Here is a 25,407-nt window from a genome sequence, read left to right on the forward strand (position 1 = left end):
TAGCCCGATACTTCCGATATCAGGATGCTGGGCAGCGAGTCATTACACGCTGTCCGGCTTTCTGATTAGCTGGGAAGCCGGCTTCATGCTCCCTCGTCACCTCATGACAAAGGAGCATGAAGCTGGCTTCCCGGCCAATCAGGAAGCTAGGTGCCACATCATTACACAGCGCCCGGTTTCCTGATTGGCCAGAAAGTTTAGTCCATACTTTCTCATCACCTAGTGATGAAAAGCATGGGGATGGCTTCCCTGCTAATTGGGATGCCCGGTGGCGAGTTTTTACACGAAGCCCTGCTAATCAGGAAGCCAGGTGGCGAGTCATTACACATCGCCTGGCTTCCTTAATGGGACATCCCGTATCGTTATTTGGCATCGGCGAGTACCGGCAAAAAATTTTTGGTACTCGTGTTCGATATATCAAAATTGGTGCATTCCTAATATTTTTAGTAGCCAGAATGTATAGGAACTAGTGTTCCTCAATAAGCTGTTATCAGCCAACTTTACACTGTCTCACAGTGGAAATGAACAATGTTGATACGATTGTACGGAGATTAGGTACTTCAGGGTATGATATTATTGGGTACTTCATCTCTCAGAGTGGTGTACACAAGTGGTTATCATACAGCCACAGGCTTGTGGTGAAGTGGACACAACAGTGGTCTAGTGGATAGCACTCCTGTCTTGCAGCACTAGGCTCCTCTATTCCAATCCAGTGCAGCTTGGCTCCTGTCTTAATTGGTGTAAGTATGTTTATGATGAGGTAGGGACATTTAGTTTGTAAGCTCCTTGAAGCAGGGACTTGTGTGAATGTACAAAAAAAGTAAAAGCGCTGCATACATTGTCAGCGCTATATACATACCTGTAATAAAATAAAGTGAATAATGGTTCATGTTAGTCACATACTCACATATTTCTCCTGCTTCATCATACTTTGTATGGATGTGGAGTTGCATAATGTTCCTGAACATTTAAACGTTTTGCCTTAACATAGGGATATTTACATATCTGTCTCCTAAAAGGAAGGTCATAAGATTAGGTGACTCAATAGAAAACTAAATTAGGAAAACAAATTCAGCATATTCACACCTATAAAAAAATATAATCCATACGATTTTAAAATGTATACAATAGGCTGCAGAACTGGTAAAATATCATACCAATGACTTATCCTACTAGTGCAAAGAGACTTGGTATTCATTATTCTGTGTCTGAAACACCTTTTCTGTAGAGCAGAAACCCATCTTACCCTGAACTGCAAGGGTGGCCAGGCTATGGACATTCAACTATTTACATAATCTTAACAGGCTGTAAATGAGCATCAAAACAAGCCATCATTGGCCTTTGTAGCTTCAGGCACTGTGGATGAAAATTTATATCACCAGTACGTTCACAGCAGTCAGCCTTCTAATGTAATGTAAATGTAGAGCAGTTGCACAGAAAGAGCGGAGAGTGCTGAAACCTGACTGCAGCTACTTTGCTACAGTGATTATATAAATACTGGAATGTCCAAAGCTGGCCCCAGTTTCATTTGAAACGGGAAGTTCGCTGGATTAAAGCATCCAACATACAACTAAATGTGTTAGTTGCAACCAACACACTTTTATAACAGCAAAATTTACAGGGCTATTGACAAAAGGGTGAAGAGTTTGGAGAAGGCAGGATAAGTAAATAATTTAGGCCAAAATATCCAATATTTGGATCATTTTCCAGTTTAGTTATGTTGTCTTTAGATTGTTCACTTTTGCCTTCTCCAAACTGGTAAGAAACTATTTAAATCCAGAATGTAAAAGTATCAGTGGAAAGAGACATAATAAAATTACATCCTGGTAATAAAACTCCTGTTAAAGCACAACATGTTGTGTTTTGAAAGGCGTGGGGTACCTCTGTTGCTAAATGTTTTTACACGAGGCACTGGATTTAAGCATTCCGTGAGTCAGATTACAGCAGAGCGCTAAACAAAAGGTTCAAGAGTCCAAGTTCTTTTAATAATAATACTTGTTCACACCAGGATAATACAAAACCGCCAATACGTTTCAGGGGCCCAAACATTCTCCCTCTTCTTCAGGGCTCAGATGTTAAGTTAACGGTAGGAGCATTCTACTGACACGGTGACTGCTGGCATCTTTTAACTTCCAACTAAGAATTTTTTTTGGTAATTATGCCATCTCTGAGGCCTACCATTTACAACATCTTAGGATTTTTTGGGGCCCTGGAAATGCATTGGATGTTTTGTGTTATCCTGAGAACTAGTACTAATAATATGAAGGACATTTGGAATCTTGAATCTTATGTTTGGCACCCTCATTGCATTTTGTATAGGTATTTATTGCCGTCTGCGCTGACATCCTATCCCAATGACAGGATGTTTTTTTTAGTAGTTTTTAGAGTCAGGAAAGTTTAGAATTTGTTTTATTGCTGTGTTTTCCAGGCTAGTGACTCCCATTCCCCTTTGTTCTTGTCCTGGTGTCACAGTAAAGCCCTGGTAAAAGCGTTTAACTTTTTTTCCAGCTTTAAACCTGAAGTTGAGCTTTAACATAAACATAGCTGTTGATTTGGACTTGGGGGAGGGGGTCTGCTTTTTTGGTCTTTTAAAGGAGAATTATGAGGCAAGTGATTTTCACACAGCCTCATAATCTGAGCTGGCCTGTGACAGTAAAACTGTCACAGGTTGGCTCAGTAGATCGCTCACAAATACCGTCGATCGCTCACTTCTCGATCTATCCCTGTAGAGAGCTGTGACAGTCACTCACGGCTCCGTGCAGGGGGCGGGCACAGCTGGCTCTGCCTCTGCCTCTGGATAGGCAGAGCAAGCTGTCAATCCAGCAGCTGGGTGGATCTCGTCAGCAATGGTATTTAATAATATGTTTTCCTTTTACATAGCATTGTTTTAAGTGATTAACCCCTTCATGACAGGCCTTTTTTAAATTTTTTGTACCCATGTTATATTCCACATTTTAGGCCTGAAAATTACTTAAAACCCCCCAACATTATATATTTTCTGAATGCCAAGACCCTATAGAATAAAATGGTGGTAGTTGCAAATTTTTATGTTGCGCAATATTAGCGCAACTCCTTATTAAACCCCAATATTTAGTGAAAAATTTAATTAAATGCCCCAAAACACAACAAAATACCCATTTTTTAAATGAAATATAAAAGATGAGGTTACAACGAGTAAAACGATACCCAACATGCCCAGGTTACAAATTGCGTGCATCCGTAAAACGGCGAAAAAGCAATGTTGTTAAATTAGGTGACTATAGTTATTTGTTGGCTAATATCTTAATACCTGCCTTTGCGAGAATACAATTGCTCTAGGTTTTTCAATATACAGTAAACATTCATGCATTGTTTTCAGTTCACAATATAAATGTAAATTATGATCATAGTAATTAAATATACAAAAGGCGTATTAGATCTTTAAAGGGAATGATGAAACATATATATTTCATTATAAATTGGCATTAAAAATGCACTCAGTAGCTGCTAATGAACCTGTTGTGTATCTGTTATATTTCAGAATTCAGATCTGAAGTGCATTAGGGAGTGTAGGGGAGCAGATATTACTAGAAGGATCCTGATAACGTAGGTGAATCAGAGCCATGAAAGTAATAAAGGAGGATAAAGAGATGTCCCTTATAAACAAACCAGGATAGTGGATATAAGAGAGATGAGATAGTGGATGAGGAAAGAATAATAAGAGTGTGAATTAACTAGGGTAGGAGCTGACAATGGAATATGAAGAAGTGTTTCAAGAACTGTCTAAAACAGTCAAAGAAAATCTGACAAAGAAATGAGAAATGTTGTAATGTCCAATAGCAACTGTACTAGCTGCCATGGCTGACATTCATGATAAAATGGTAGATGCCTGCAAGCATGCAGCAGATTCAGTCAGGGCAAAGTCAGATCTTACAATTTGCAGAGCAAAGTATTATAGCTATTGGATCATCATGGCAGGCAAATACACTGAGTGGCCAGATTATTATGACCACCTGACGTTTGTAGGCAAATTAGCTAAAATTGTGCGGAAGTTGCTAGAGGGCCAGATCATTATAAATAGGGAAGCAAGTTGTTTACCACGGCAGTAGAAGTGATTTTTTTTCTGAAGATATGGGTAAACAATGCGATTTAACAGCCTTTGAATGGGATGATTGTTGGCGCTCGGAGCCATGGAGCGAGTATCAGCAAAACAGCAGAATTCGTTAAATGTTCAAGAGCAGCTGTTGTTAAAGTGTTTAAAGACTGGACTGTCAGCCGAAAATCTGGGTCTGAACGTGCGAATTGTGGCCGTCAGCGACTAGTCAATGTTAGGTCAGAACGGAGAGTGGCAAGACTGGTACAAGACAACAGAAGGGCAACAGTGCAGTGTCAGATTCCTTGCATCACCTTTCAACATCTCGTGGAGTCACGAGGCGGCCCAACAAGGCCCAACAATGTCATCTCGTGGAGTCATCTCGTGTGTTTGTGTAAATTATTATTATACAGAATTTATATGGCGCCAACAGTTTCCACAGTGCTTTAAAATATAAGGAAACCTTTACAAAGACTTCAGTAAGACACAAATGTCCTTTGTTTTGACTTTAATATGATGTACAAATCAGTTGCCTACCTTTAGCTACCCAGGCTACAGTGGTTGGGCAAAGCCTGGGAACCAAACGGTGATCGCTGTGGCTTGTTGCTGTGGGGAGTCCCAGAATCTTCTATACAAGTAAAAAATCTTGTGTTTTGTGTTCCAAAAACAGTGACCTCATTTGGTGGAAGCTGATCCCCAAAACATTTTTACAGAAGTTCCTGCAGTGCCATCATCTCCTCTAGTGTTAAGACAAGGAATTGCACCCACCTGAGTGCTCAAAACATACCCACAAGCAATACTAGCATTTGCTCATTGCATCGCACCCTTCTGTATTGCAATTTTCCTTTAATTCCCCATTTTACAAGGACTAGGAGCCCTAATATTAGACTTCACCCAGAACTCCATCTGATTGTGAAATATTACATTGTATCAAAAGCTTTACAAATTAAAACTTTGTGGGCTCCATTACAATTGAACGATGACGTTTAGTCTACTGAGCAACATAAAGAGTGGTAGGAGATGTCTCTGGAAAAGATGTGCTTTATTACTATACAAAGGGTTCCGCAGCAGAGGAAAAAGTTTGTTTTTTCCAGATAGCCCCTTTAAATAAGCAATGTGAATGTTCCTAGTACTTCTGTTGAATGGCTTTGCAGGCTTCCTCTTTTCCAATGATAATGCAGTAAAATGTTTTTTGTTAGTCGTCAGGAATCTAAGTGCACTTGCTAAGTATCTCTGTTCTATGTACAGAAATGCAAAGCGCTGTTTGTCACTTAATGCCAGCAGTGAAACATCACTTCTCCTTGCAGTCGATATATACTGTCAGAATTGTAATGTGAAGGAATGTCTAAAAAGGGTTCTAAAACAATGTGAGCATAATTGTTCCGTGGCTCATTACATTTCTCTATTTTCAACTTGTCTTCTGCAGTTCTGAGCTATTGCTGGAGATGTGTCTTTATTCATTTTGCTAAAAAATCTTGACAGCCCCAAAGTTTAATTATAATTATCAGCTTTTCTGCAAGGTTCTGTATCCAAGGATCCTTCTACCATTGTTACATTATTGCCACTTATGGGTTGCGCGTTACAATTTATACCATTATATGACCTTTTATTTTAGCAATCATTAGTTTAATGAGACAATCTTTTCTTTTTCACTACACTTAATTTGATATTATTCCGTAATTTATTGCCATATGTACTCCAGGTGGAGAAAGCCTTTTTGCTAATGCCTTGCGTTGTTTGAAAGTCTCTTAATGTTGCATGTTCTGTAACTGAATGTTAAATATAATAAATGTTTGAAGAGTGTTTGTTTTTTTTTCTGAAAGAGCGAGCACTTTTTGGCTTTTTATTCTGACAAACTCTGTATGAAAGAAAAATTGAGCTGCTATATAGCTCCGGCTTACCTCCTAGGGATTTGTATGTGTGCTGTTATTTACTTGTTTTCTTGTCAGGACTAAGTAAGGACTAAGTTCAGTTCAACTGGAATAATAAATGACACTCTATCTGTGCTGATGGAGGAGAGTGAAACTGTCACTTAAAGTGTCCTTGCTGGCACAGGTTCACTTGTATCCAATAAACACACCTGTTGAAAGAAGAGGCAATATGCTTAGCTTTGCAAGCAATGCTTTCCTTTCCAACCTGTGCCTTGAAACCTCGCTGCAAATATTCGACTGATCCAATGAATTGAATAACTGTTTACCCTGCTTTACACAGTGGTTGCTTCCACCTGCTTGTAGCTCCGGTATGTACAAGCCAGAGCTCCAGTGAAGTACAAGCCAGCAGAAGAAACTACAGCTTGTGGCTGGGAAGCAGGTATTCCATGGTTCCCGGAAGTACAGAGCATCTGCGGAGCAGAAAAGTAGTGGTATTTCACGATATGCTGGAAATGTTAGTTTATTCCCTCTTCATTTAGCAGGTATTTTATTGGAGACACGTGACCCTGTGCTGACAGGTTTAACAGAGCCTTTAGTTGTCTTTCATGTAATGCTCACAGTTTAATGAGCATCTGTTATCGCCCTGAGCTCAGGCAGGAGATTAAACAGCCGTAACATCCTCACACACTCTGTCTGACACCCCTGTTCTTACAGGGAGAATTCAAGTAAACAATCAAAAATCAATTAATCCATGACAAGTTGGACTGTACGATTGTGACAGCTCAAGGGTGGAGATTGGGCTGATCAGATGCCCATTGGTGACTGTTTCTCTCAGCATGTCATAGCACAGCAGGCCATTCAGGAGCAAAATAAAGCACATCATATAACACGTTGACTTCCACAGATCTTCAACTGTAGACATACAAAGCAACTATTCTGGGTGGCTGCTTTATATTATCTGCTAATTTTTCCTAAATGATTACAGAGCTCTAAGCAGCTCAGTCTTAAGAAAGAGTTACAACATTACTTTGTTTAGACCTTTTCAGTCTCATGCGTGCAATGACCATTATAAATAAGAAATAGAGTAGGTTAGAGCACAATATTTCTTATGGATGTAAAATGATTACACATGACAATCCTGTACAATCCCTGTACAAGCCCCACTTTAGATTTACCAACAATTGCTTAGATAAACAATCTTTTCAATGTACTTACGATATGGTTGCATTCAAGTAAGAACTCTCTCTACAGAGATGTTGATACATTTAATAGAGAGTGCACAATCAGATTTTAAATGTTTTAATTAAGTGTTAATTTACATTTTTCTTGAGTAATATCAGCTTTAAATATTCCCTTTTCATGTCACAAATGTCGGCTTTGCAGAAAGGCGAACAGTACACACCATGAGTGCTAATCAGTAATATGCAGTTCATGCTTACTGCAATTTACTAGGCAGATATTTTAAAGCATTTTAACACTTATGATTATTTATATCTGCACAGAAGATGGCGGCTTCATAATCTAGCAGATCCATTCAGCCCAAATTTTTGGACATAAACATGTCTATATACTGTAACTTATCATGGCCCTTTGGTCAAAGCAATGTGTACAGATGAAGAGGCACAGTCCTGTGCAGGATAACCTTTTGGATATTCTGTATTATCTAGGAGCTTGCCATAAGGAACGTGACATTAACCTTGCATAGGCGCTGGGGGTAAGGTATGTATATTAACTTTTTTCCCAGGTTTTTTTTGTTCTGTTTTAGGTGTATTTGGTCTTGCCATACTGCAGGAAGATGACTTTCTCATTATAGCTAGTGCCTGTCTGCTCTTTAGGCAATTAATCAATATTGTGAATATGCTAATTCATTACTCAGTGAACAGACCAACAAAGCTGAAACAGGAAATAATGTAATCTATCTATGTATGCTGTGTGGCAGGGGTGTGTGAATCCCTAATGTGGCTGAACAAAACTGCAAGTTAGTGATCAGCAGTCCCAAGAGAACCAATCCCGGTGGGCATTTTGTATATTTACTTGTATTCTCTTGCTGTCGCAACAGAATTACCAGACTGTAAGGCTATCCTATCTTCTGTCCAAATTCAAAGCATATAATAAAACAAAGGAAGCTCTGGGAGAAAAAAACAAATCTAATAAGAATCTCTGGGAGAAAAAAATAATCTAATAAGAATCTAATCTAATAAGAACGGTTACCAGTGTCTTTACTTTCATGAAGCAAGGTCGGAGCTTTATCTGACGCAAGACCCTTGGAACGCATACCCCCAACTTCATGAAATTTTAGATGAAGCATTACTATAAAAAAACATGATTGGTTCAACCCACATATGCATTTTTTTTTTACTAGTGTGTTACCTTTATATTGGCTTTTCAAAGTAACAGATACAAGTTTAGATGAAATGTTTAATAGGTTTTTATATAAGACCAAAAGAGGGACACTGGAATTTGGTTCCAAAAGAGGGAAAGTCCCTACAAATGATAGACAGTTGGAAACTATTCGAGCGGAATGCGATCCATATTGGTTCCTGATCACTCAGCAGCATGCAACATTTACATCCCTATACTGTTTTACCTAGTTTTTTTTACTCTTCTCAAAGCTGGCTTCAATTGTGAGATTGTTAGAACTTATGACAGGTTTTCAGAGATGGAATTTCAGTAGTGAAGAGGACAGCACAATGCCTTACTGCTGTGACAGCAGTTCTGGAAGGGTCTGTTCACAACAGAAGAGTGCATTACGTGCAGCTGTTGGTGTGCAATGTGAAAGAAAATGTGCTCATTTCAGCTCATCTCACCGAATACCCATTTTTTTCCTTGTTTGAACTGACAGAAAGTGACAGCAACATGCTGTGGCAAAAAAAAGTCCTGCACGTTGTACTTATATTTCAGCACACACCACTGCAACACGGTGATGGGAGCTGACCTAAAGTAGCATTAAACCGCTCTGCCTTTTTTAAAATGTACTGGGTAATGTCAAGCAGTGCAACATTACCCAGTAGATTTTTTCAATAAGTTCCTGAGCATTCAATTACCCTATCTGCTCTCTACCAGTGGCTCCTGGTCCACAGCGCTGCTTCCCTCACACTTCCAGGTAGTCCGAGTACCCTTCATGCACCATAAAGCAGGGACAGCGCAGGCTCCAGTCGCTTTCAATCAGCAGCTGGAGGGAGGAGAAGGGGAGTGGCTTGCCTCCGGGACCATAAGGACCATAAGCTTCAGAGCTATCAAGCCAGGAGTGCGTTACACAGATGGCTCCATGGGTCCCTGTAAGGGGATGGAGCCACCCAAAAACAGGATCCTGAGAGTTAACATTTTTCACAGTAGGGATTGAAAGCAGCCACAGTGTTAAAACAAAAACAGACATGCAAACAAGTGCTGGAGTCTACCTCACTAGGTTTTTCTTTTTTTTTTTATTAAAGGAGAACTATGAGGTGAGTGAAAATCCCTCATCCTCATAGTTCAAGCCGACGTGTGACAATGAAACTGTCACACGTCGGCTCAATAGATCGGGGAGTGAGCGAACGCGTACTGTCGCTCGCTCACTTCTCGGTCATTCTCTTTCAGTCACCGCTCCTTTAAGGGATTTCCCCCTCCCCGCTCCGATCCTCCAGCGCTGTCTGGAGGAATGGACAGGGGTGGGGGCGGGCACAGCTGGCTCTGCCTCACGCAGCTGGGTGGATCTCAACAGCATTGTCGGGCTCTGTCCCGGCTGCGGCGGTCTCATTATACAGAGAGCTGTAGCTTGCGATATACTGAGCTTTGGTAGCAAAATGTTATAGCAAAAAGTTTCCCAGCACACTCCTTCCATGTGCACCTTGCTGTAAAGCTGGTAACGAATGCGTTTTCCATTTGTTTTGCTATACTAAGCTTTGGGTCACAGACAGACACTAGTATATGTCCTCCCCTGACCCTTAAGAGAACTATGAGGAAAAACACATACCCCATAGTTCTCTTTTAATGTTTAATATAACTTTAATAGTGAACAAGGCAAATTGCCTTGCCTATGTGTTAGGACAGCCCAGTACATCTGGTGTGAGTGGACACTTTCTGTCTTAGAATGAGTGAAACTTGTAATACTAAGCATGTAGAACATGAAATGGACCCCAGTTGATGACACAAATTCCCCTAATGTTACTGTACTCACCAGATACATGACATGTGCTGCACTCAATGACTATAGTAGAATGTGATTGATTATATATTAAGGCCTCCATTGCACTGGCCGATTTTGTTTATACTGCCACGTGCCACCGATATGGTCACTCTTTTTGCAATTTACTTACTAGCATAAATTTGCTTGAAAATGACTTACTAACAGTGCGGTCATGTGCTTTTAATTTTTTTTTTTTTTTCAGAGAAACAACGTTTTTTTTTTTTTTTTTTTCTTTACTTAAAAAAATTTAAAAAAAAAGGATTTAAATCCCTGTGTGCGCAATACAAACACTAGTTTTAGCTTGATGCTTAGCTTGACTCCAACTCTTTCAATGATTGACTTTAACCGTTTGTAAAGTTTCTAACTTCTAATAATCCCTGTAGTGTGGGCTCTTTCCTGGATTCCTATTTACTCCCCCCATTTCGACATTCCCTCATTCTTTCCCCACTTTCATCTATACAGCGAATTCAGTGAGGAAGTTCCAAGCAAAGTAGTTCTACTGCACAGCTTTTCCTTCATGAATAGTAATGTGTAATTTTCCTGCTTTTGTTAGCTGTAAGCCTCATTGCCATGACTCTAAACACAAAGAATAACTGCCTGTTAATACTGTACAGTATTGCCGATGTTTACATTCTTAGAAAGCTATTTATTGTTTTGTAATACAACGTTGTCAGTATTCTTTTTAGTGCTGGCAGCTCTGAGTTTTTTAAATGCATCCTTGCAAACACTTTTTTTATCTCTTGAATGTTTATAGCACAATGATATTAGGCACTGCTTTACAGAGTACATCAGTCCATATGGAGCTTACACTTCAACGCCCTTATCGCTCATACTAGCACACGCATAACTTCTGAAGGAACAGTTTTTTGTAGATGTAAACACCTGTAGAAAACCCACACAAACATACAAAGAATTCATTCAAATTGCAACTTTAATTGTCTGAAGCTACATGGCCACAGTTCACTGTATGTGAAGACTGGTATTAGGCTTTCATGAACATCTTATGAAAATATAGAATCCTGGCCAACACTAGAGAAATGGTGGATAAAATGAGATCTAACGTTTACAAATACAACACAATAAATTGCTTTTAATTTAATAATGTGTTGCTTTCTCATTTAGTGGTAAGCAGTCCCAGGAGAACCAATCCCCAGTGGGCATTTGTAATTATCTGAATCTTCACTTTTGAGTTGGCATAATAATGCAGCCTTATACCTGAAAGATTTCTTGATTTTGGATTATTTACTTGTATTCACTTCCTGTCTCAACAGAATTACCAGACTGTATGGCTATCCTATCTTCTGTCCAAATTCAAAGCATATAATAAAACAAAGGTGTCGGGGTTTAATAAAAAAAGAGTTAGTTAATTGGCAGTTTTTGCGGCAGCCCAGATGGTGTCGGTCATCAGCCCTGACCCAAGGCATGGGAAAGGGGCCTTACAGCCTAAGCATGGACTGACATTTCTGTTTTGACAGGAAGAGAACACCCTTTAAAGAACAGCTCACACCGTAGTTATCTCTGATGGGGTGTACTTACTTTTTCACATGACTGTAGTTGTGGGGGGATGAAAATTATCCATAACAGACCACAGATTTATCATCCACACAAATCATCCATCAAAATCAATTGATTCTGTGACAAATCTGGTGCATTCGAAATAGTTTTATGGTCATTAAAGGAGAACTATGGGGTCAGGGCTTTTCCCCATGGTTCTCCTTAGGGTAACGGGAGGACACAAACTAGCGTCCTCCCGTTACCCTATGCTCAGTATACCGCGAGCTACAGCTCGCGGTATACTAAAACGCCGCAGCCGGAGCGGATCTCGACTCTGCCTATCTAGAGGCAGGGCCAGCTGTACCCGCCCCGTCCATTCCGCCAGTCAGCGCTGGCAGATCGGAGAGGGGAATCCAGCCCCTCCCCCTGTCACGGCAGAGAGCCGTGACAGGATCGAGAGGTGAGCGAACGCCGGTATATGTTCGCTCACCTCCCGATCTACTGAGTCGACCTGTGACAGTCACATTGTCACAGGTCGGCTAGAACTATGAGGTGAGTGAAAAGCACTCACCTCATAGTTCTCCTTTTAAGGTCAGTCATAACTCAAAACTAATTTGTTAACCACTTCCGGGCTGCAATACATCTATAGACGGCGACCCGCAGAAGTAGTTAAAACAAGAACACGGCTGCTGCAGAAGCTGTGTTCTTGTAGTCATTTTTAACAGCCAGCGATGGCTGTTAATGTACAAGCGATCTGGCATCTATAAAGCTGCCGGATTGTTTGCACCGTGCAGCGCCCCCGACCGCTGCCGGTTTCCCCGGGCACCGCTATCCCCATGCGGCGTCCGGGACCAGCTCAGCAGGTCTCCCTGCAATGATCGGAGACAGATTCAGCAGCTTTCAGCTGATCTCTCCTCCAAGTGAGGTATATTATATCACTTCTGGTGTCACTATTTACATTCTCCGGCTCTTAGAGCCAGGAGAAGCTGGGGAAGCAGATCTCTGCTTCCGCTTCCTCAGCTTCATTGGGGTCCCTAGGTGACATCAGGGGTCTGAAACCCTGATGTCTCCATAAAGAGGACCTGTCACACCCTATCTGCTGTTACAGAGGGGCAGTGGCGACTCTAGGAACAATATATAGGGGGGGCATATAAGATACCACAGTCAACGTGCAACGCAGAGTGCGGCGTTCAGGGTGTGTGCAACGCAGAGTGCGGCGGTCAGGGGTGCGTGCAACACAGCGTTGCGCTGGTCAGGATGCGTTGCTGGTCAGGGGTGCGTGTAACGCAGGGTGGGGTGGTCAGGGGTGCGTGCAACGCAGAGTGCGGCGGCCAGGGGTGTGTGCAACGGAGGGTGTGGCGGCCAGGGGTGCGTGCAACGCAGCATGAGCTGGTCAGGGGTGCGTGCAATGCAGCGTGCGCTGGTCAGGCTGCGTTGCCGGTCAGCGGTGCGTGTAACGCAGGGTGCGGCGGTCAGGGGTGTGTGCAACGCAGGATGCAGCGGTCAGGGGTGCATGCAGCGCGCAGGGTGCATTCGTCAGGGGTGCGTGCAGCGCGGGGTGGGGCGGTCAGGCGTGCCTGTAGCGCAGGGTGCGGAGGCCAGGGGTGCTGTACTGCAGGGTGTGGCGGCCAGGGGTGCTGTAACGCAGGGTGCGGCGGTCAGGGGTGCGTGCAACGCAGAGTGCGGTGGTCCCGGGTGCGTGCAACGCAGCGTGCGGTGGTCCCGGGTGCGTGCAACGCAGCGTGCGCTGGTAAGGGGTGCGTGCAACTCAGCGTTGCGCTGGTCAGGGGTGCGTGTAACGCAGGGTGCGGCGGTCAGGGGAGCGTGCTACGCAGAGTGCGGCGTTCAGGGGTGCGTGCAACGCAGGGTGTGCTGGTCAGGGGTGCATGCAGCGCAGGGTGCGGCGGTCAGGGGTACATGCAGCGCAGGGTGCGGCAGTCAGGGGTGCATGCAGCTCAGGGTGAAGTGATCAGACAGTGAAGCAGGCGGGCAGCACTTTCATTTCAGCAGAACTGACAGATCGCTGCTGTATTAGCGGTGATCTGTCAGTTCTGCCGAAGTGAAAGTGCTGCCCACCCGCTTCACTGTACGGGCCTCCGTTTTAAAGGAGAATCAGCGGGGGCGGGGCAAGGAATAACCTAGGGGGGGCAATTGCCCCCTGTAGCTAACGCCTATGTGATAGCAATAAGGATTTATGCTGAAGTCCATACATACAAAGCCTAAGGTCTTGTTCACACCTAGGCGTATTGCATATGCGCGTCTGTCGCGCTTTTTTTTACCGCAAATCGCGGTAAAGTTGCGCGACCGTCGCACGTTTCCGAAGGCTACTTGGCTGTATCCCAATGGAAACGCGCAACAAAACGGCCCAAAGTAGTACCTGTATCTTTTCAGGCGTGGGCCTTTTTGTAGCGCGTTAGGGACGGGCGGAAATACGCCAAGGTGGGAACGAGACCATTGAATACAATGGGATTTATATTTTTGAGCGTTTTGTAGAGCGTTCGGCGAGCGTAGAACGCGCTACAAAACGTTCAGGTGTGAACGAGGGCTAAGGGCTTGGTCATAGTATGTCCGTTGAGCTGGGTTTTGTGTACACCACTGCACATGTGTGGTTTGAACAGGATACATAGAATTCTATGTGCCTTGTTCACATCATACATGTGCGGTGGTGTGCAGAAAAATGCAGCTCAACAGACATGATGTGATCAAATCCCAGGAGTGTGTTGGTGGAGGGGATTATTGGGTGTAATGCAAAGCTAATGTTTCTACTTTATATGCCAAAGGCTAGCTTAAAATGTATATCTATTTTTGTCACCAATAAGACCTCATCTCATGCAACCAGCCAGGTGAGGGTGCAGGCTAATTGGTTGTTGAGTGTGGAAGCAGATACTTTAAAATAGGGCATAGTGAAAAGAGTGTGCTTTAAATATGAGTTTCTCTACTCCACTAATGGGCTCTTTCTGGAGATTCCATTTAAGCTCATATATCCAGGACACCTTAATTGATTATGTCTGTGAAATAGCTGAAATTGGGTTTAAAGGAATGGTCAGTTAATTTTCCACACAATACTGGCATGAGAATTGATGTCACATAGATTATCTCTGCCTTTTGAAAGACAATTATCGGGCTTTTACAAAGATGTTTTAATACTGATTTAATTAATACTGTCATGCTTTTTCTTTATTTGTGGATTGAAGAAGATTTTCTCTCTGTAAGAATATGGAGTATATGAGCTCTATTTTTTTTCTGGCTAATTTATTGTATTCCCTTACCCTGAGCTGTCATTGCTGAGGTTGGCTCGAGTGCTGTACGTGATGGTATTAGTGTAGATTTACTTCTCCGCATATTGATGCAGAGTCTTGTGAAGACCAGATAAAAGATTTAGCGCTACTCAACTTCATGTCTCAGGTGCCCTGGATTTTTCTTTAAATGAGATTACAGTGTCCACCGAGGAATGAAATGATGCATAGGAATATTAATAACATTCATTCATACAGAGGCAAAACATTCCTCAGCTCATTAAAATGGTGCTGGCAATGACCTTTATGTCCATGTTTTTCTATAAATGGTTGTAATCAGATATGTGTGATAATAGAAGCATTCAGTGACTTTTCTAGCATGTATTGTATTTGATCAGCTTGGTTGCGTGCCAGAGCCTGACACCATAAAATGTCTACATGCAGTAATAAAAGTGGGAACTGAATAGGACAGGGGCGCCAGGAGAATTTGATAAGTATTGCTTGTCTGTTCTCTTCTGGCAGCTTGATGATGACATCATATCTGCTGTGACAGTCACTGATTTTATTTCTTTTACAAAAGTAAATGTATCGTTTAATATATAAAGAGATGTGTGCCGCCTCCTTCTCTGATCAACTCAGTGAATTTATAAGCTGAATTCAGCAGTGTATTGACTTGCCCAATCAAGTGGATTGTGGTGTTTTTTACCCCACTAACAACAGACGTCTTTACCCGAGGCAGTACGTGTATAACTGTACCTGTTATCCTTTCTCCATGATTTTCTTCTATGATCATAGTGTACAGGAAAGGCTGCTTCAGTTCAGTTAACATTAAATTTCCTGTATGCTTCAAACACCACCTAAATGATTTACAATGTTATATATTTCTGTTTCTAATCTGTCTCTGTTGCTTCATCTTCTGCCTTTCCAGCTTAAAGGAGAACTATGGGGTCAGTGTTTTTACCCATAGTTCTCCTTAGGGTAACGGGAGGACACAAACTAGCGTCCTCCTGTTACCCTAAGCTCAGTATACCTCGAGCTACAGCTCGCGGTATACTGAGACGCCGCACCTGGAGCGGATCCCGACTTAGATGACGGGATCCGCCCAGCTGCGTGAGTGACAGCTGGCTCTGCCTATCTAGAGGCAGAGCCAGCTGTACCCGCCCCCTCCCCCGTCCGTTCCACCAGTCAGCGCTGGCAGATCGGAGAGGGGAATAAAGCCCCTCCCCCTGTCACGGCAGAGAGCCGTGACAGGATCGAGAGGTGAGGGAACCCGGTATGTGTTCTCTCACCTCCCGATCTACTGAGCCGACCTGTGACAGTCTCATTGTCACAGGTCGGCTTAGAACTATGAGGTGAGTGGAAATCACTCATGTCATAGTTCTCCTTTAAAGTGGTATTAAAGGCAGGGTGTTTTTTTACCTTAATGCATTCTCTACATCCGTGGTTCTCAACTGGTGGGTCATGACCCAAAAGTGGGGTCGCGACCCTGTGTTCAGTGGGTCGCCATGTGCTTTCCACTTTTCATGTCCTCAGCCTCCCCCTAGTGCAACACAGTCAGTTCTCATGGCAAACAGCTATTTAAAATATGCTGCCCAGCGCTGAGTTTCAGCTTGAGTTGGGGTGGGGGTGGTCTGGGACTATGGCCACGAGGGAGCTCCATCCATTCATGCGTTACGTACAGCACCCTCACATGTCCTGTAGAGCTGCCTGGACCGCAATTACGTCACATTCTGGCTCCCGCCACTGGTACAGGGCACACAAGGGAGTTGTACAAGCAATGTACAAATGGATGGAGCTCCGTCACAGCAGCAGCCCACACTGGACCCCAGGCTGAGGATCCACTCCAGTTCTCGTAAGGTAGGCAGACTGGTAGAATCTTAAAAAAAAAAAGAAAAGAAATTAAATAATTTTTGGAGTGTATATGAGAATGTCTGTGAGTGGGTGAGATTGTGTCTGTGGTTGTGTGTGTCAGTGTTCACACTAATACATTGTGCAGTGCAGTGAACAGTCCTGTTTGAGTAACGCACTATACCACGCAATCGCACCTACTACGAGTTCTGGTGTGGGAGATGCATTGCGTTGCCATTCATTTGAATGGCACCCCAAACGCACCTCCCATCCACAGTTCAATCCCCCACACCGGAATGCGCGGTACCCCAAAGCTGTGCATTCCATTGCAGTGCGACTTGGGCCGCAACTTAATGACCAAGGACAAATATGGGTGCCGAGGTTAAACAGGTTGAGAACCACTGCTCTACATCAAGGCAAAAAACACCCAGCACTGTAACAACTCCGTCCTCCCCACACTTACAGCAGCCGCACACTGTGTGTGTCTCTATGGATGCCCACAGCTAGGTGCAGGCATGGCCAAGACTGTGCATGTATGGCTCCCTTCACTGCAGTTGGCTATCTGATGGAGGCACCCATACAGGGGGAGGGGGAATGGGCAGGCTTGCAGTTTGGAACCTACTTGAGCACAAGGAAACAAACGATAAAAGAGCTTTTTTTCCAGCAAGTCTGGCCACCATAAAAAAGATAATAAAAAAAGGAAGGTTAAATGTCACTTTAAGGATAAATTCACATCATATGTGTTGGGTCCGCACTGACCAGCACAGCCCCAACGCAAGACAAGGCAATATGCCTGGTCATGGATGCACACCGTTCACACCACTGCATTATAGTGGAACACGATGGTGTGCGCTCAAAAAAAAAATACTGCAGTCAGTACTTTTTCAGCACAGCAGAATGTAACACGGTACAACTGCCTTGCACCACGCTGAGCCCATAGAAGTTATGGGAATGTCTCTGGTGACATTTCAATAAACTTTTTTTTTTAAATACACCGTGCAATGTGACAGAATAGGCTCATCAGCACTGTGCCAGGCACCGCACACCAGCTGCTGTGTGATCTTGCGCAGCGGCTGATGTGACTGGTCGATAAAGCTGAACAACAGTCCGCAACTAAATCCAATGCTTGGTAACATATTTGCTATTATTAAAGCATTAGAATGTGTTTTTAGAAATATTATTGGGTGTTCCTTTTTTCATTTGCTGTAACTCTGGGAATTTACATCCCCATCATCATTAACGTCTCGTTCACACCAGCAGCCCGCATTCTACATTGGCCACTGATGTGCACTGCGAAGGGAACAGGGCAATTACAACACATTGCACTATTTTCCTTTTGTTTTTGAAACGTGATAGAAATTATCTTTACAAAATGACAATTGATTCACCTTTATGCATTGTAGCTCAATGCGATGCAGTGTACTGTGTCACAACATGCTGTGCTTAATAAAAATGCAGGATGTCTGACTTTTTTCAGCTCAAACCACCGCAGCACTGTGGTGTGAACAGAATAGGATATAAGAAAAATTGTTAAGTCACTGCATTGGACAAGACTGCCCAATGCATAGCCAGCCTACTTCTAATTTCACTCCTACGTACACATCTCTGTATTATACTGTCAAACTGCAGAAGATGCCCTAGTGGAAACATTTATATGTAGTTATAATGTATGTTCTGTTTGCAAATGTTGCATATGGTTAGGTTAAATGGAGCAAAATATATGGTCCTGATTAAAGCTGAGCCACTGACATTTTCTTTTGGGCTTGGATAGTGTGTGAAGATTTAGAACCTGTGGTAGGCTCTTATTTCTGTTTGTTGCTTTGGGTGAAGGTTTCCCCTCACTCCTTGCCCTGGTAATAGAGGGTCACCATGAAAGGTAATCTTTTGAACAGAGGGGACAGACAGTTTGATAAAAGCACCCTTGTTTAGTAGCTGGAGAAGATTAAATCCTCTTAGGTTTACTGGTCACCTCACATTCCTAACCACAGACAGGACCAAAAGGGAGATAGTGACAATACTAAAAATTTGACGACATTTTTAACCTGTTCTCATTCTATCCAAAATTAACCAAAATGCCTCAAATAGATGGTTATTTCTATCATGCTATTATATTGTTTTCTATTTTTCATTTCAGGAATGCAGGCCTGGGTGTGTGTGCCATGGCATGCAGATTTGGTGGTATCCTTGCTCCTTTTGTACCATCCATGGTAAGAACTATTGTTTTCCTTTGCATTTCTTTTTAGATAATGAAATCTGAAATGTATCAATGTTCTAGAGACATTGATAACTTGGTTGAAAAAAAAAAGCCAAATGTCTGTCAAGTTCAGCCTCTTACAAATGCAAGAAGTTCAAGAGATCAAACCAACAATGGTGGGGGCGGGCGTTTGTCAAAATGCCAGGGGGTTTAGACCTCCAAGACTGAACTATAGCCAAGATAAACTCTCAATTAAATAATTAATCTAATTATTATTGTGTAGTGGCATCAGACTTTAAAAGCAAGTTTCTTTTAAATTGCTATTGTTTAAACCCAGCTCCATGAGATCCAAATTAAAATTAAATATTGATTTTTTTCAGATTGTGAAAAAATGTGTGTGCACAGTTGTTTAATAAGCTCCCCTTGTGTAGCTAGTAAAACGTTAGACCAAAAATCCTTTTGTCTAGGAATACAATAAGCTACAGGACATGAGATTTATCCAAAGCCAGCTCTGCCTTAGCGCCAAATTCGGAAGAAACCACATGACCAATGACTCTGCCAACTTTAACATACTATATACGGTGCTGTGAGATCTGCATTTATGTGGTTGCCACAGTGGGACAAGCAGGATGTTTGGTAAAAAATAAAATGCATCTGTCCTGAGGAATAAACTGTCATAGAACACTTCTATACATGTCAGTCTGGAAAGAAAGATTTGCCTATAAAATGTCTTGTAGTCACAACTCGAGCCTTGGGAAAAAAACGTCTACTGTTATGTTGCATTGATCTTGATGGGAGTTATGAATTTGACCTGCACTATACAGACTTGTCACTCACCCTGCTGGGTTTCGGCACACCAGGGCCTTTGTTAAATGATAGAGTGGTATAATTTACAAATTATAAAGATTTACTGCATAGGTTAGCCAAATGTGTGGACCATCATTATCGCACCCCGCCAGCAGGTAATTAAAGTGACATTAAACCCTCAGATTTTTTAACATAAAACAATACTGTAATGTGAGCTTTACTGTAATCCATGGTTGTTTCCCTTCTCTTTGATGCTCTTCCTTTTAAATCTCTATCTGTTCTCATGCTTGGAGAGAACTTCCCTTTTCAGCTCAGGGCCTCTTCCTGTAGTGCTGACTCAGGCTACAGCCTATAGAAACGTATACACAGACACCGTTTGAGACAAGGCAGTCTGCTGAAAAGGGAAGTTCTCTCCAAGCACGAGAACAGATACAGATTTAAAAGGAAGAGCATCAAAGAGAAGGGAAACTACCATGGATTACAGTAAGGCGCACATTACAGTATTGTTTTATGTAAAAAAATCTGAGGGTTCAATGTCACTTTAAGGATCACACACTGGAATTTGGTATCCAAGTCTTGTACAGAAATTTGGGGTATAAATCAATATTTATGGAATTAAAGGGGAGACCTGCAATGCAAGTAGAGCGCTCTCTCCTGAATAACTGTTTTTGGTTTGTTTTTGTTTTTTATTAAATTCCTTAACAACTCACCATATCAACCTGTACCCTGTCTATAACATGCAGCAGTAAAATACAATGACGTTAACATTTACCTATCAATTTAATAAAATACAAAATGGGCGCAGTGCAATTGATAAACTAATCAAATCTGTCTCAGGCAATTGCTTTAACCGGGATGCCAGACACGAAGCACTTTATAACCAGATCTGTATTATCAGAGCCAGGTCATGTTAGACGTGACTGGTGGTAAGTCACGCACCCTGCTGCTGGCAATGCACAGATCACCTCCAAGTAGCTGCTCCTCCACCACAGCTTCAAATACATGCTTACCAAGGATTTTTTGCAAGTGCAATTATTCCTTGTATCAATTTTAGCTATCTGAATCTCTCTCTCTCTCTCCCCCATCTCTCTCTCCCCCATCTCTCTCTCCCCCATCTCTCTCTCTCTTTCTTCCCCTCTCTCACTCCCCCCCATCTCTCACTCCCCCCCTGCACACATTTGTCCCGAAGGCGTTTTGCACAAATCTCATGTGCTCACAAAAAACTTTAACATATAAATTGCTGTAAACAAACAAAAGTGTATAAATGAATACTCAGATGTGTGACTTTGTGGTCATCCAAGTTCATATACATCTGTAGAGTACAAACAACTTAGTCCAAAAAGTGCTTCAATTGTGCAGACAAACTCCAAAAACGATAAAAAGAAGCCCTCGACAAAGTCGTTTGAGACAAAATGTACGTCGGGCAGAGTTTGCTGATGCGAGGCGGAATTGAGAGTCCTGTGGATGTGCCTGGAAGTGTATTAGTCGTATGAGTATTTTTATCTTGCTACTGATTGAACACATTACATGCAAGCAGTTTTAACAATAAAGCCTTAAAGTGTGGATGTGGTCTGCTCTATGATTTATGTTCTTTTATGATTTTGGTGTGGATTAGCGATATCTCTGGAATCAACTGAAAGACAGATTGGATAAGTCTGTGAGCCGGCTGTTCAGCTCATTAAGGGCAGGTGAACCCCTTCCTTGTAACAAATGGGGTAACATGCTTATGACCTTCTCTTTGAGAGGTCTAACCATGAGGTGAGAGGCAGCTATTGATGATTTACATGGGTGAAGACACTGTTTAAATATTAAGTGCGCTGGTGGATGCACCATCTTTTTATCAACTTGGATTTTATCTGCACTTTTTATGGACTGGTTGTTTGTACACTACAGACATATATGAACTTGGATGACCACAATGTCACACATTTAATTTATTTATACACCTGTTTATAGAAATGTATATGTTGAAGTTTTATGTGAGCACATGAGATTTGTGCAAAACACTGTTGGGACACATGCACTCAGTTTTAAGGAGGTTTTTAATCGGCTAGCTTTCATAGCCATTTGGGAGTCACAACTCTCCTGTTTTTTATTGGTTTATTCATTTGTTCTTAGGGCGGTACTGTATGTCCTTATACAAGTCCTATTGAATGAAACTTTACAATCATGCCTGTTATTCCATGCAAGAAAAAAAATGTTTCCATCCTTCCTTCAGATAGGAGTATTAATCTGTCTGCTCTGGAAGAAATTAATGGTTAAATCAATCAAGCACTTGGCATCTTATAGTTTACATCACTATATAATTTGAAATATTTCTGCCATTAATGTAGATAATGAAAGCTGGGAGAAAACATTACCAGATGTGCCATGCACACTGCTTTTGGCAAGAGCTCACTTCGTAGCTTGATACACTGATTTCATGACTGGGACTCAGACATAAGCAATTTTGTAGGTGATTTGTATGAGTCCTTGTCAGTATAATTTACCATCAGTAGTTTGTGTGGGAGTTTATATGCGAGTTACATTCCCTTGTGTTTTGAGCGTGATATCTTTGTGGAAGGTATTTGCAAGAAGTAAACTCAAACAGGTGTTTAGTAACTCCGAATGGCTTCTTTTTAAAAAAAAATGTATATTTAATGCGTTTACAGCTTGTCAATGCAGACATGTAAACTTCAAATATGTTTTAAATACAGTTTAGAAATCTGTAGTGTGATTTAAGTGAAATGTTTTATGTCGGACTGCAGTTCTCGGTTTTATAATGCCTGTGCAATGATTTGCATCTGAAACATTTCAGGCATCCACAAAATAAGCGTCAATAAAATAATACGCCCACATTAAGGCTATTGGTCAGGTGGGATCTATTGATGCCTGCGGTTTGTTTTGAATGCATGCTTTCACACAAGAGGATTTTCTTCCAATACACTCTACATGTAATTCACTAGCCTGAAAGGATGAGAGCATTGACCTCCATGACATGATGATCCAGTGACCATCTTTGCTGATCAGTCTTTATGCTTTTTTTTGTTTTGTTACTACAAACATGAATAACTCTTATGTGCTTCTACCTTTAAAGACGCACTCCAGTAAGTTTTAAACTGCAGTGCTTTCCAATGTAAGTGTAATTTGCATATTTTCACTGGATTTCCTACTGTATAAACCCAGCTGTATACCAGTCACTAACAGGAACTTCATGTTCTAGCCCATTTCTGAATTGCAGTAGTTGGTCCCATAGAGTGAATTGCAGATTAACTCTCATTCTGATTTGGTAGATGTAGAACTATAAGTCACTGCGACAGAACAAGTATACAAAAAATGAAGTCAAAAACGGATTTCAAAGCAATCCTGACAGATGTCTAAAAATCAACTGCCAGTTCCTTCCAGTAGAAGACCTATTATATTCCCAGCTCCAGAGGTCCATGTCTCCTAGCTTCCCTCCAATTTTTAGAGCTGCAGTCTCTGTCAGACTCTTCAGAATGTAACACTTCTGGGGGTTTTAGATGTCTGTCCCTCCCCCCTCTTTTCAGGACCTAGCAGTGATATGGTTTTCAGGGGACTGAACCACAGTCAAATGCTAAAACGGTGACAGAGGTGCCAGCTATTAAGTAAAGTAAAGATAGGAGACATGGCTGCCAAATTGCAGGGAATTGGCATTTCATTGTTTTTTAGCAACTGGCAGGGTAGCTTTAAGGCTTTTTCCAGATGTTGGGATAAAACCCCACTATTTCCAACATACATTGCCTTTTAGATCCCAGGAAGGCTTTTTGTCAATGGAAGCATATTCTCTTGGCATCTAAAAAAATGTTTACTAGCTCCTGACTTGGTCAGGTTGGCTTTTAAATTCTACTTGAAATTAAATCTGTACTGAGAGAAATATGTTGCCATTGCTGACCCCCTTGTCAAAGTGCTAGTTACCTTGCTGTAAGGTTGATCCAATAGCTTGAACACAGTTACTGACTGTACATTCAATACAGAATCACTGTCAAGGTACAAGTGGACAGAAAGTGAAATCAGAGTGAAGTCAGTATTCCAGATATGCATTATTCTGGGCCAGTTACTTGGCATTGAAGCTATTGACTCAATAAAGTAACATTGACAAACTTTTAATGGGTATGAAGTGGAGGCACATACTTGCAGCATCTTTCAGTATCCTTTGTTTCACCTAAATGCTGAGCAGTTCTGATTAGCAAAAGTTCAGCACCTCCTAATACTGCTTAAAGTTTACTCTTCACCCCCTGGTGTCTCACACAATCCGATTGGCTGAGATAGTCCACCACAGTGATGGACCAATAAGCATGTGTGCAGGTGGAGCTTCTTGGCAAGCTCCAACACTACCTGAAAGTGTTGGAGCTTTGCCTGATCAAAACATTTCTGTTGACCAGCCTACCATTTGGTATTCGATCTAAACAGCATGTATGTGACCAAATTAAAAATGAATGTCGAAACATTACAGGCGTAGACAAATGTGTTGGTATCCTTCCATGAAAAAGAAGAGTCCACTATTTCCTCTGAAATGACCTTAAATTGCTAAAAGCAATTGGCACCCATCATTCTTTTTTCATAGTTAATAAAAATCAGACTTTACTTTTGATTGTTTCATTCAACAGAATATTTTTTAAAAATATAGGAAAACAGCATGGACAAAAATGATGAGACTCTTAACCTAATTTTTTGTTGGACAACCTTTAAAGGAGAACTATGGGGTCAGTGTTTTTCCCCATAGTTCTCCTTAGGGTAACGGGAGGACACAAACTAGCGTCCTCCCGTTACCCTAAGCTCAGTATACCGCGAGCTACAACCGGAGCGGATCCCGACTTAGATGACGGGATCCGCCCAGCTGCGTGAGTGACAGCTGGCTCTGCCTATCTAGAGGCAGGGCCAGCTGTACCCGCCCCCTCCCCCGTCCATTCCGCCAGTCAGCGCCGGCAGATCGGAACGGGGAGAGGGGAATCCAGCCCCTCCCCCTCTCACGGCAGAGAGCCGTGACAGGATCGAGAGGCGAGCGAACCCGGTATGTGTTCGCTCACCTCCCGCTCTACTGAGCCGACCTGTGACAGTCTCATTGTCACAGGTCGGCTAGAACTATGAGGTGAGTGAAAAGCACTCACCTCATAGTTCTCCTTTAAAGCAATCACTGCAAACAAACAATTTCTTCAGCTCTCTGTGAGATTTCTGCGCCTACCAACTCGTAGCTTGGCCCACTCATCTTGAACAAAATGCTCCAGCTGTCTCAGGTTTTAAGTGTACATTCTACAGACTGTATGTTTCAGCTCTTTCCATAGATGGTTGATAGGTTTCAGAACAGGGTTTATAAAAGGCCACTTCAGAGTAGTTCAATGTTTTGTTCTTCACCATTCTGGTTGCTTTTAGCTCTCTTGGACACTTGGTAGTACCTTTTCGCTTTAGAATTCCTTGATACTCTTGAGAATTAATTGTACAGAGCACAGATTTAAAGCAGCCTGTTCCAAATGCAGCAAAACACCCCTAAAACATAACTGAGCCTCCATGTTTCACAGTAGATGTGGCTTTCTTTTCTTTAAAATTATTATTTTTTACTGTAAGCATAGAGCTCCAGCTTCTTTACATCTCTCTAAAGGACATTCACCCAGAGCCATTGTGGCTGGTCAGTATGCGTCTTGGCAAACTCCAGTTCTGCCTTTTTTATGTTATTCTTTCAACAGCGGGGTTCTCCCGGGTCTTCTTTCTTTGAGCCCACTGTC

General features: G+C 42.1%; 1 protein-coding gene across 1 annotated transcript in view; it reads left to right on the forward strand.

Moving 5' to 3' along the window:
* LOC108792007 (solute carrier family 22 member 15-like) overlaps window positions 1-25,407 on the forward strand; it is a 217,932-nt gene that overhangs the window by 160,785 nt on the left and 31,740 nt on the right. Inside the window, exon 10 of the mRNA XM_018562674.1 lies at window positions 18,821-18,893. Within this exon, the coding sequence (XP_018418176.1) occupies window positions 18,821-18,893 (73 nt within the window). The remainder of the gene's footprint in view (window positions 1-18,820; window positions 18,894-25,407) is intronic.

This window comes from Nanorana parkeri, unplaced genomic scaffold, assembly GCF_000935625.1.
Source record: "Nanorana parkeri isolate BGI_ZX_2015 unplaced genomic scaffold, ASM93562v1 scaffold590, whole genome shotgun sequence".
Taxonomy (NCBI): Eukaryota; Metazoa; Chordata; class Amphibia; order Anura; family Dicroglossidae; genus Nanorana; species Nanorana parkeri.